Source organism: Eschrichtius robustus, chromosome 20, assembly GCF_028021215.1.
Source record: "Eschrichtius robustus isolate mEscRob2 chromosome 20, mEscRob2.pri, whole genome shotgun sequence".
In the NCBI taxonomy this organism is placed as follows: Eukaryota; Metazoa; Chordata; class Mammalia; order Artiodactyla; family Eschrichtiidae; genus Eschrichtius; species Eschrichtius robustus.
In genome coordinates this window covers 23,250,832-23,264,350 of record NC_090843.1, presented here as the reverse complement: position 1 = coordinate 23,264,350, position 13,519 = coordinate 23,250,832, and the positions used below count along the sequence as shown (strand labels likewise).

The window sequence follows — 13,519 nt, the reverse complement described above, 5'->3', positions numbered from 1 at the left end:
AGTGGTATCTCATTATGGTTTTGATTTGCATTTCCCTGATGACTAATGATATTGAGCATCTTTTCATCTAAATGCTTATTGCCATTTTTGTGTTTTCTGTGGAGAAATGTCCATTCAAAACATTTGCCCAGGGGCTTCCCTGGTGACGCAGTGGTTGAGAATCTGCCTGCCAATGCAGGGGACACGGGTTCGAGCCCTGGTCTGGGAAGATCCCACATGCCGCGGAGCAACTAGGCCCGTGAGCCACAATTACTGAGCCTACGCGTCTGGAGCCTGTGCTCCGCAACAAGAGAGGCCGCGATAATGAGAGGCCCGCGCGCCGCGATGAAGAGTGGCCCCCACTTGCCGCAACTAGAGAAAGCCCTCGCACAGAAACGAAGACCCAACACAGCCATAAATAAATAAATAAATAAATAACCCCCCCCAAATAAAAAACACATTTGCCCATTCTTTTTTTTTTTTTTAACAGATTACAGTTGTCACAGACTTTTTTCTTTTTAATATTTATTTATTTATTTATTTGGTTGCGCTGGGTCTTAGTTGTGGCAGGCGGGCTTCTTAGTTGTGGCATGCGAACTCTTAGTTGTGGCGTGCATGTGAGATCTAGTTCCCCCACCAGGGATCAAACCCGGGCCCCCAGTATTGGGAGCGTGGAGTCTTATCCACTGCGCCACCAGGGAAGTCCCTGCCCATTCTTAAATTAGGTTATTTAATAAATTGAGTTATAGTTCTTTATATATTCTGGACACTAGACCCTTATTAGATAAATGATTTGCAAATTTTTCTCCCATTCTGCGGGTTGTCTTTTCACTTTCTTGATTATATCATTTGAAGCATAAAAGTTTTAAATCTTGTTGTTGTCTGTCTTTTCTTTTGTCACTTGTGCTTTTGGTGTCATATCTAAGTACTCACTTCCTAATCCAAGGTCATGAAGATTTACTCCCATGTGTTCTAAAAATTTTACAGTTTCATCTCTTACATTTAAATCTATGATCTAACTTCATTTTTTTGCATGTGGTTATACAGCTGTATGAGCACCATTTGTTGAAAAGACTATTATTTCCCCATTGAATTGTCCCACTTTTCCCCTTTAAAAATTTTTTTGAGGAATGGTGTATTTAAAGTACCCAGAGCCTCAGTGTACACCTCAGTGAATAATTATATATCATATACACTCTGTAACCACCATCCAGATCAAGAGAGAGAACATTTCCAGCCACCAGAAGGTTCCCTCATGCCTTCTCCCACTCACTGCCCTGCTCCAGAGGAAACCACCATTCTGACTTCTAGTCCATAAAGTTTGTCCTGTTGTTGAACTTCATATAGATGGAATCATACAGTATGTACTCTTTTACTTCTTTCACTGAACAGTATGTCTGTGAGATTCATCTGTACCTGTAGCCTGAAGCTCTAGTTTGTTCTTTTCCATTGTTCTGTAGTATTCCACTGTAAGAATATATCACACCATAGTTATCCATTCTCCCATTAACAGACGTTTGGCTTGTTTCAGGCTATTATGAAGAAAGCAGCTATGAGCATTCTTGTACTTACCTTTCAGTGAACCTGTGTACTCATTTCTGGGTGTACGTCTAAGAATGGAATTGCTAGGTCACTGGGTAGGCATATGTTTAGCTCTAATAGATACTGCCAAACAGTTTTCTAAAGTGCTTGTGCTAACTTATACTCGCAGTAGCAATATACGAGCATTTTCATTGCTATTTATCATAGTCAATGGTATTATCAATCTTTTACATTTTGGCCACTCTAGTAGGTGTGTAGTGGTATCTCACGGTGGTTTTAATTTGCATTTCGCTGATGACTAATGATATTGATACCTTTTCATTTGCTTTGTGGAAGCATCCTTTAAAGTCATTGTCTCATTCTTTTTTTTTTTTTTTTAACATCTTTATTGGAGTATAATTGCTTTACAGTGGTGCGTTAGTTTCTGCTTTATAACAAAGTGAATAAGCTATACATATACATATATCCCCATATCTCCTCCCTCTTGCATCTCTCTCCCACCCTCCCTATCCCACCCCTCTAGGTGGTCACAAAGCAGCAAGCTGATCTCCCTGTGCTCTGTGGCTGCTTCCCACTAGCTATCTATTTTACATTTGGTAGTATTTATAAGTCCATGCCACTCTCTCACTTCGTCCCAGCTTACCCTTCCCCCTCCCCGTGTCCTCAAGTCCATTCTCTACGTCTGCGTCTTTATTCCTGTCCTGCCCCTAGGTTCTTCAGAACCACTTTTTTTTTTAGATTCCATATATACGTGTTAGTATACGGTATTTGTTTTTCTCTTTCTGACTTACTTCATTCTGTATGACAGACTCTAAGTCCATCCACCTCACTACAATTGTCTCATTCTTAAATTGAGTTGTATGTGTTTTCCTTATTGGTTTGTAGGGGCTCTTTATATACTGTGGATGTGTCTTTTACTGGAGAAAAATATATGTATATAGCAAATATCTTCTTACAGTCTATGGCTGGCCTTTTAAATCTCTTTTTTTTCATATTTTTCTTATTTATTTATTTATTCATTTATTTACTTATTTTTGGCTGTGTTGGGTCTTCGTTTCCGCACGAGGGCTTTCTCTAGTTGCGGCGAGCGGGGGCCACTCTTCATCGCGGCACGCAGGCCTCTCACTATTGCGGCCTCTCTTGTTGCGGAGCACAGGCTCCAGATGCGCAGGCTCAGTAGTTGTGGCGCACGGGCTTAGTTGCCACTGCGCCACCAGAGAAGCCCTGCCTTTTAAATCTCTTAATGGTATCTTTTGTTGAACAGAAGTTCTTAATTTTTAAAAATTATTTATTTGTTTATTTACTTTGGCTGCGCCAGGTCTTAGTTGCGGCACGTGGGGTCTTCATTGTGGCATGTGGGATTTTTAGTCGCAGCATGTGGACTTCTTAGTTGTGGCATGCATGCAGCATCTAATTCCCCAACCAGGGATCAAACCCAGGCCCCCTGCATTGGGAGCTCGAAGTCTTACCCACTGGACCACCAGGGAAGTCCCAGAAGTTCTTAGCTTTAATGAACTTCAATTTATCAGTCTTTTTGTTTTCGATCAATGTGTTTTGTGTCTATTTTTAAAATCTTTGTCTACCCCAAGGCTGTGGAAATCCCTGTATTTTCTTCTAGAAGCTTTCGTATTTTACCTTTTACAATTAGGTTTATGATTCATCTGGGATTCGTTTTTGTATATGGTGTGAGGTAGGTGTTTTCCAAATGGACATCTGATTGACTTAGTACCATTTATCGAGTATGACTGTGTAAATCATGGAACTGTGTAAGTGTGGGTCAGACTCTCAGTTTTTGCTCTCTTTTTTTTTGCGGGGGGTGGGGGGCGCCGGGCCTTGCAGCTTGCGGGATCTTAGTTCCCCGACCAGGGATTAAACCCGGGCCACCGTAGTGAAAGCGCCGAGTCCTAACCACTGGACCGCCAGGGAGTTCCCCAGTTTTTGCTATCTTGAAGGTGACTTTAGGCCCAGAATGTCACAAGACCCTGAAAGTTGTGACTATAAAACCAGCAGCACACACCGAAGGTTGAAGAGAAAGGCTCTGACGCCCCCACTCAAGCTAGAGGAAAGGGATGTCCCTTGTGGACAGTGGCTGAGGGCCGCAACAGGGCTCCCCAGCGTGGCCTTGACTGTGGTGAGTTCACTCCTGTTGAGGGTCTGGCTTCTGCTTTGCTGGCTCCGTCGTCCTATCTTATCAGGGTCCTAGAGCTGATGGACAGAACAGCTTACCTCGTCAACAAAACTCCTCCTCTGCTCACCAAGCTTTGACGGTCCGCACGACCTCCACCCCCGCACTGCCTCCATGCACCTGCTCCCAAAGCCCGCTCCTTCCAGCCCCAGCTTTTACATTTGCTGTTCCCCCTGCCTGGACCATTTCCCGACTCACTGCTTTTCCTCACTGTCGTTTCAGCCTTCCCTGACCACCCTGTTTCAAAAGCACCATCCCCAATGACTGTCTTTCCCATTTACCTGCTTCACTTTATGACACTCATCACTAGGTTAGATTCTGTTATCGCTTTCATTGTCTACGTGTTTATTTCCTGTATTTCTGTCCAGGATATTAGCTCCATGATACGAAAGACCATGTCTGTTCACTTCTTTTTTTTAATATTCATTTTATTTACTTATTTGGTTGCACCGGGTCTTAGTTGCGGCAGGCAGACTCCTTAGCTGTGGCTTGCCAGATCCTTAGTTGTGGCATGCAAACTCTTAGTTGCAGCATGCATGTGGGATCTAGTTCCCCGACCAGGGATCGAACCCGGGGCCTCTACATTGGGAGCGTGGAGTCTTAACCACTGCGCCACCAGGGAAGTCCCACGTTCACTTCTATATTGTCAGCTCTGAGCACTGTACCTGGGAAAGCATAGGTATCAATGAATAGTTCTCACATTGTCCAGAGAATCCCGAGACGCCAGCTTGTAAGTTTACACTGAGAAGTGCTCCACCAGGTGCCTGGGGCAGGCAGGTTGGTCTGACCAGGTCACCCTCCGCCTCCTGGCCGGCATCAGGGGAGTCTGGTTGCTGCAGGGTTGCTTGGGGACCATGGAATCGAAGCACCGGGTGCCGAGTTCAGCGTGAGAACCTCGGGTACTCGCCCCTCCCAGAGTCTGTCTCTAGAGGGGAGCTGTGGGTCCATCCATTCCCTTCTCAGGAGATAGTCACTGTGCTGCCCCTGTGATTCTCATCTTTCTATGCTTCTGTCATTTAGTCACTGCTATTTATCTGACACTTTTTGGGGGGGAGGGAGTCACTATCAAGTTTTATAATCCCGAGAGCCATTCAATCTTTCTTTAAAAATTTGTTTTTAATTAATTTAATTAAAAGCCCCAGCTATGGGCCAAGCACTACACTTGGTACAGCGATGGAACAGGACAAAGGCTCTGCTCCTTGGGGACAGACACTATGTTAGACAATTAACTATCTGCATCATAATTACACTTGTGATAAGTGCTGGGAAGGACAGGAGTGGGGAAACTAGGGTGACTCTGCCTATGTGGCATCCGGAAGGTGGTGAGTTGGTTTCTCAGTTTAACTCCCAGAGGACAGTCTGAATTCTAAGACTTGGCCCTAATCACTGCCCTTATGAACCACTGGCCTCTGGCATGTGGTCCCCTCCCCCAGGAGCGGGTACAGGCAGTCCCTTTGCCTGACATAATGAGGACAGACTGAACAAAAGGGATTTTTTGAAAGTGGTCCAGAGACCTGACATCTCACTCCTCTGCCAGACCCCTCTCTGGGATTTAGCTGTTGTACACAGTGTCCTGGTCCCTGTAGTAACTCCAAGTGGCATTCTTCTGTCTTGGGTCCTGGTGGCAGGTGCTGCTCTGGCTTAGATCCTTGGTCATTGGTGATTTCCCCCCACTGTTAAAGGGGCAGGGAACGGGCCAGATATGGGACCCTGAGTGAGCAGGAGGCAGGAAGGTTTAGTGGGGCAGGGGAAACAGTGGTGTGCTGCCCTCTCCCCCGCTCCATGTAATAACTGGGGGTCCTGGAGGGGGGCACAGCTGCAGAGCTCAGTCCAGGCCCATGTGCAGAAGCTCCAAGGACCCCAGTATTCCTGCTGTTTTTCTCTATTGCTTAAGAGAACAAAAGGTTTTCCCTAGAGTATCACTTCCTGGTGGCCAGCCTGTGGCCACTGGACCAGGTGTGAACATTTCCTAGCAGTCTCCCTCTCCTCCAAGGAGAGAGAGGCCCTCACCTGTGAGCGTACACCATCTCAAAATCCACATCTGTCTCCTTCCTTGTTTCCTCATCCCATCCTTGTTATTTTATGTTAAAGATATTTGGATAGTCAAGGTGTATTCCCTCATCTTTTATAACTCTGTGCCAGGCACAAAGAAGAATGACCATTCCAAACAGCTTTGTAGGTGCTAGGATGGGGGTAAACACAGAATGCCATTGGAGCCCAGAAGGGGTCCCAAACCCAGCTGGGGGTGGGTAGGAGGGGGTGTAGGCTGAGGGTGAGTAAGGACAGCTTCCAGGAGAAGGCGATGGATGACCCCTGAGCTGAGTCTTAAGGGAGAGTGGTCTCTCCCATTAGGGCCATTATCCGGGGCTGGAAAGTTGCAGGGTTTCCCAGGTGTGTGTGCCAGGCTCCAGGAGGCTGCCTGGACAGCCATGTGATTGCTCTTCCAGCCCATTTTCCTTGGGGAGTTCCCCTGGGTCATGATGACTTAGACAGGCTTTGTTCAGAATCCTGAGTTGTGAATGGTCCCTAGCAGTCACCCTGATTGACACGTTGTCCTGTCACTGGCAGAAGGAAGCACCTGCCAATCTGAGGGTTTGGGGAGGAAGCTCTGGAGGCCCAGCTCTGTGAGCCCCCCCCACCCCCAGCCCACCTCCAAGCTCCTGACTCAGAACTCACCACTCTCGGCTTAAGGAATTTGGCAGCATCTGAATGGATTAAACTGTCCAAACCAATCCTTCCGGGCATTCTGGGCAGCTCCAGCCCTGCTCCCCCATTCCCTGTCTGCAGGAGCAGGGAGGGCAGTCTTAATTTAGGGGTTGGAAATAGCAACATCAGGATGACGTTGGTGGCACTTAACAAAACAGCTGGGCTGTCCCACCCCTTGGGTGCCTCGTTTCCTCTGTGTAGACAGCCACTCAGGCGCCCAGCCAGCTTCCTCGCCTCTGCTCTTCCACACTTAGGCACGGAAAGGCAGGGAGCACTTGAAAAAGTGAAGAAAAGGAGGCAGAGTCCATTCCTACAAGCCTCCTGACCCCAGACCCACCCACTTTCCTCAGCCAGTGAGCCTTCAGACTCAGAGAGACAGCAACAGAAGGGAAGGGGCAGGGCCTGGCTGCCTGGAGCTGAAGGGGCCTGCTCAGAAGTGGGGAGCAGAGGCAGAGGGAGCTAGTGAGGTCTCTGGGTCCTGCTCACCCATGCCTCCCTCATCTCAAACCCTACAAGCAGTGCTGAAAAACTCTACATCCCTTCAACAAATGGTGCTGGGACAACTGGATATCCACATGCAAAAGAATGAAGGTGGATCCCTTCCTCACGCCACACACAAAAATTAACTCAGGACTTCCCTGGTGGCACAATGGTTAAGAATCCGCCTGCCAATGCAGGGGACATGGGTTTGAGCCCTGGTCCAGGAAGATTCCACATGCCGCGGAGCAACTAAGCCTGTGTGCCACAACTACTGAGCCTGAGCTCCAGAGCCCGCGAGCCACAACTACTGAGCCTGTGTGCCACAACTACTGAAGCCCATGCGCCTAGAGCCCGTGCTCCGCAACAAGAGAAGAAGCCCGCGCACCACAACAAAGAGTAGCCCCCGCTCGCCGCAACTAGAGAACACCCGCGCACAGCAATGAAGACCCAATGCAACCAAAAATTAATTAATTAATTATTTAAAAAAAAAAAAGGAAGACATTTAAAAAAAAATTAACTCAAAATTGATTGTAGACCTAAATGTAAGAGCTAAAACTGTAACCTCTTTGCAGAAAACATAGGAGTAAATCTTTGTAGCCTTGGCTTAGGCAATGGTTTCTTAAGTGCAATACCAAAAGCACAGAGACAAAAGGAAAAATAGATAAATTGGACTTCATCAAAATTTAAAAATTTTGTGCCTTAAAGGACACGATCAAGAAAGTAAAAAGACAGCTCACAGAATTGGAGAAATTATTTGCAAATCATGTATCTGACAGGGGCCTAGTATCCAGAATATTAAAAAAAAACATTGTAACTTATATTTGTTTCCTAGGGCTTCTATAACAAAAGACCGTAAAATGGATGGCTTGAAACTACAGAAATGTATTACAGTAGTTCCCCTTTATCTGAGTGGATACGTTCCAAGACCCCCAGTGGATGCCTGAAACCATGGATAGTACCTAACCCTATATATAGTGTATTTTTTCCTATACATACATACCAATGATAAAGTTTAATTTATAAATTAGGCACAGTAAAAGATTAACAACAATAACTAATAATAAAATAGAACAAGTATAACAGTATACTGTAATAAAAGTTATGTGAATGTGGCCTGCCCCCCCAAAAAAAATATCTTATTGTACAAATTTAATGCCTTTAAGCACTTATCACACGCTGTGGCCATAACTTTTGCGGTTTGAGGTGCGACAGCAAAGCTGGCACAAATTTCCTTTTCCTTCTTCACAGTCTCACAGATAGAAGATTCATTCTTACCGTAGATCTTAGCAACCTCAGAATATAATTTCTTTCTTTCCTTATTAAGTTGAGCACTTTCACCTTTTCACTTAAAGGAAGCGCTTTACAGCTTCTCTGGCAAATCCGAATTGCCAGCATCACTAGTCTTGTGCTTTGGGGCCATTATTAAGTAAAATAAGGGTTCCGTGAACACAAGCACTGTGATACCATGACAGGAGATCTGATAACCAAGAGGGCTACTAAGTGACTAATGGGTGGGATACACTGGACAAAGGGATGGTTCACTGCCCAGGCGGGATGGAGAAGGATGGTGCAAGATTTCATCACGCTACTCAGAATGCGCGCAGTGTGAAACTTGCGAATTGTTTATTTCTGGAATTTTCCACTTAATATTTTTGGACCACAGTTGACTGTGGGTAACTGAAACCACAGAAAGTGAAGCCACAGATAAAGGGGAACTACTGTATCTGATATTCTGAAGGCTAGAAGTCCAAATCCAAATGCAGGCAGGATTGGTTCCTTCTGGAGATTCTGAATAACAATCTGTTCCACGCCTTTCTCTTAACGTGTAGTGTCTCCAGCAATCTTGGGCATTCTCTGGCTTGTAGACGCATCATTCCAGGCCCTCCCTCCGTCATCACATGGTGGCCTCCCTCTGTGTCTCTGTCTTCGCGTGGTGTTCTCTCTCTGTGTGTCTTTTCTCCTCTTATAAGGACATCAGTCACGCTGGATGAAGGGCCCACCCTACTCCAGTATGACCTCATCTTAACTAACTGCATTTGCAGTAACCCTGTTTTCACATTCTGTCACCTAACGTCACGTTCTAGGTACTGAGGGTTAGGATTTCAACATATCTTTTTTTGGGGGGCGGAACACAGTTCAACCCATAACACAAGAACAAAAGGACAAATAAACCAATTTGAAAATGGGTAAAGGATTTGAATAGACTTTTCTCCAAAGAAAATATACAAATGACCAATAAGCACATGGAAAGATGCTCAGTGTCATTCGATGTTAGAGAAATGCAAATCAAAACCGTAAGATTGCACTTCATATTACAGCCATACGGGATGGCTATAATCAAAAATACAGATAATAACAAATGATGGAGAGGTGGTGGAGAAATTGGAACCCTCATATGTTGCTGGTGGGAATGTAAAATGGTGCAGCCGCTTAGGAAAACAGTTTGGAAATTCTTCAAAAGTTAGACATAGTTATCATATGACCCATCAGTTCCACTCCTAGATATGTACCAAGGGAATAGAAGACGAGTGTCCACAGAAAAACTTTTATGTCAGGGTTCCCTGCAGCATTATTCATAATTGCCAAAAAGTGGAAACAACCCAAATGTCCATCAACTGACGAGTGGATATGCAAAATGTGGTACATCCATACGTTGGAATACTATTTGGTAATAAAAAGGAATGAAGTACTGATACATGCCACAACATAGATCAACCTTGAAAACATTATGCTAAGGAAAAGAAGCCAGTTGCAAAAGACCGCATGTTACAAGATTTCGTTTATGCATGTCCAAAATGGCCAAATCTCTGGAAACAGAAAGTAGGTTATTGGTTGCCTGGAACTGTAGGGGTTCAGCGGAAACAGAGAGTGACTGCTGATGAGTACGGGGTTTCCTTATGGAGCAGCGAAAATGTTCTAAACGTAGATTGTGGTGATGGTTGCACAACTCCATGAATACACGAAAACTGTTGAATTACATGCTTTTAATGCGTTGATTTTATGGTATGTGAATCATGTCTCAATAAAGATGTTTTTAAAAACAACCTGTTTTTACTTCTTTCCCAATAGAAAAGCACGAGCTGGATCTCAGAAGATGACTTCTACCGGCCTCCCCAGGAACAGCCCGCGGAGAGTCCTTCCCATGCTTCCGTGGCTTCTCCCAGAGGGACTCCAGAGCCAAGGCCTGGCCTCCTCTCGCAAGGACCAAGAAGAAGCTGTTCCATGGAGGCCTTAGACAAAGCTTGCGTGCCTTCCCCAGGAAGCAGGAGAAGCAAGGCCACCCCGACGCTGGAGCATAAGAACTTCAGGGTGGTGCATCGCAGGCAGATGGGTAGGCGACTCTGCAGGCTTCCGGGCACCGCACTGCGGGCAGTGCCTTTCAGAAAGCAGTTCAAAAGTCCCCTTTTCCGTTACCAACTGGGCGGTGTCTTCTCCCAAGGAAAACCTCATCCCAAAATGTAATAAGGAGCACCCTTGCTGAGTAATTCGGGAAAGCATTTCAGGAAGAGTACTATATTTTCTCATAAAATCTTTTATTTATTTATTTATTTATTTATTCATTCATTCATTCATTCATTCATTTATGGCTGTGTTGGGTCTTCGTTGCTGCGTGCAGGCTTCTCATTGCGGTGGCTTCTCTTGTTGCGGAGCCTGGGCTCTAGGCGCATGGGTTTCAGTAGTTATGGCTGACAGGCTCAGTAGTTGTGGAACACAGGCTTAGTTGCTCCGCAGCATGTGGGATCTTCTCGGACCAGGGCTCGAACCCATGTCCCCTGCATTAGCAGGCAGATTCTTAACCACTGCACCACCAAGGAAGCCCTTTTTATTTTATTTATTTATTTATTTATTTATTTATTTATTTATTTATTTATTTAGGGTGGGCCGGGTCTTAGTTGTGGCATGTGAACTCTTAGTTGCAGCATGGGGACACTTAGTTGTGGCACACAGACTCTTAGTTGCGGCATATGTGTGGGATCTAGTTCCCCGACCAGGGATCAAACCTGGGCCCCCTGTATTGGGAGTGCAGAGTCTTACCCACTGGACCACCAAGGAAGTCCCTCTCATAAAATGTTAATAAAGTAATGCTCAAAACTGCCTACAGAGTACATAAATACTGTTTCACATATTGAAATGGAAAATATCTTCCCTGAAACTCTCCTATAAATCTTATGATTATACGTAAGATACATAAGATAATCTTATGAGTATACAGACATCGTGATTCTGTCTGTAGCCCAGAGCAAACCCCCGCCTCTTAAAGGCCCAGGTGTTTCAACTGCTCCTTCCCAAGGCCTTTCTCTTAGTTTATTTAACAGCTCTGATGGGGTTTATTAGATCTGCTGTTTGTTCAATGTCCTCTATGTGCAGTTTACAGTGAGGCCACCTTGATCTCCACACCCTGTGAAATTCCAGAAAGCATTAAATAACCATAACCTAATTTTTCTGTAACCCTCAGAAACAAACAAACAAACATGTGTGCTCTAGAGTCAGTCTCTTTCTCGCCTCATTTCCTGTTTGCATTGACCCAGCGGAGAATTCTGGCCAGGTTCCTGGGGCCCTGGCTCTGGGAGTCTGGGCAGAGCCCTGGTCTCCATGCTGCCTCCTTTTAGGTTTTTCTTTCAGCCCATGTGATGGTTGCAACCGTACCAGAGAAGGTGTGTTAGGCCTACATCATCAGGTATCCTGAAGGGTGGGAAGACCCTACACAATGGTTTGAAATCTCTAAGGCTAGTCTAGTCTGGGACAGAGACATGTGTGTCCTTTGGACCCCCTGGTTCAGGGGATGGCTGACCCCCAGGGAGCAGGGAGCATTGGGCTGTGTGTGGTACGTAGGCACGCACTCACTCACTCACTCAGCAGATACTTACTGAGCATCTGTGATGTGCCAGGCACTATTCTAGGTGCTGGGGACACAGCAGGAAACAAAGCAAAGTCCTTATCTTCATGAGACTTATATTCTAGTGTGAGAGGCAGGAAATAAGCAAATAAACAAGTAAAAGTACAGTGTGGGCAGGTAATAATAATTTCTGTGGGGAATAGTAAATCGGAGAGGGAGGGAGGAAGGCACGAGACGATCTTTGTGTTTCGAGCGGGGAGAACACGTGCAAAGGCCCTGTGATGGGAATGTACTTGGTGTGTCCAGGAAAAGAACGGAGACCAGAGTAGCTGGAACGGAGGAGATGGGGAGGGGGGTGGTTAGAGATGAGGTCAGAGTGACAGAGGGTCTCGTGGGCCACAGAAAGGACGTTGGCTTTTGCTCTGAGGGAGACAGCAGCCTTGCAGGGTTTGGGGCAGAGAGACGTGATCTGACTTATCTTTTAAAAGGGGGAGTCATACTGGCTTATTTGTTGAAGGGCTACAAGGGGAAATAGACCAGTTAGGAGGCCACGGCCATAAGCCAGGCCAGGGATGACGGTGGATTGAACCCCTGAGGTAGTGGTGCAGGCGGTGTGAAGTGGAGGAAGATTCTGGATATGCCAAGAGGATTGGCTGATGGATTAGATGTGGGGTGTGAAAGAAAGAAAATCAAGGATAACTCCAAGGTTTTTAGTCCAAGTAGCTGGAAGGATGAAGTTTGTCATTTTATGAGATGAGGAACATCAGGAGAGAAGCGGGTTTGGAGTGGGAGAATCAGGAATTCATTTTTGGACATGTCAACTTTGAGAAGCCTATAGACATACACAGAGCAGTTGAAGATCAGAATCTAAAGTTCAAGGGCAAGGTCTAGGCTGGAGATAAAAACTGGGGAGTTGTTGGCATAAAACCCTGAGACCAGGGGAGATCAGCTAGGAAGCTGATGTCAGTAGAGAAGAGAATCCAGGGCTGAGCCCGGGGCCTCCAGCATCGAGAGGCCAGCGAGAGGAGGGGGAGCCTGGGAGACAGGAGGGGGGACAGTGACAGCCGAGAAGAGCCAAGGGAAGGGGGGCTCAGCTGTGTCCAGTGATGCTGATGGGCCAGACCAGATGGGGACCAAGGATTGGCCTTTGGACTTGGCGACAAGGAGGGCCTGGTAGCCTTCCCAAGGGCAGGTTCTGTGGAATGAGGGGACAGAAGGCTGCCTGGAGCAGAGTGAAGAAGGAGTGGGAGCAGGGGGACTGGAGACAGTTCCCACACCTCCCCAGGGAGGTTTCTGTAAAGGAGACAGAGACACAGGGTGGTAATTAGAGACGCGAGTGGAGTCAAGAGGTATTTTTAAAGCTGGGAGAAATAACAGCGTGTTTGTGGGCTGGTGGGAATGATCCAGTAGAGAAGGGAGGAAACAGCAGCGCAGGAGAGGGAGGGAGGATTGCTGGAGGGACGTCCTTGTCCTTGAGTAGGTGGGGGGTGGTGGGACCCCCTGCACAGATGCACAGATGGGAGGGTTGGCCTCAGACATAAGCATAGTCAGCTCATCCCTGGCGACGGGGCGGTCAGAGTGTGGGTGCAGATGCTGGAAAGGGGAAGGGTAGTGAGGGGCATGTGGAGGTGATTGTTTGAGTGCTTTTATTCTCTCGGTGAAATTGAAGAACAAGGTCAACAGCTGGGGTGAGGATGGAATGGAGGCTCTCAAAAAATGTTCCCATCTGGCCCATGGCGGGCCTGTGTTCTCCTGGTGGTCACGTCGTCTGCACCCAGGGCAGGACTCAG

General features: G+C 46.4%; 1 protein-coding gene across 2 annotated transcripts in view; it reads left to right on the top strand.

The window, feature by feature from the left end:
• Positions 1–13,519, top strand: part of PLEKHM1 (pleckstrin homology and RUN domain containing M1) — a 51,156-nt gene that overhangs the window by 22,603 nt on the left and 15,034 nt on the right. For both annotated transcript variants that reach the window (XM_068530864.1, XM_068530863.1), the window contains exon 7: positions 9,962–10,223. In XM_068530864.1, coding sequence (XP_068386965.1) covers positions 9,962–10,223 — 262 coding nt within the window. The remainder of the gene's footprint in view (positions 1–9,961; positions 10,224–13,519) is intronic.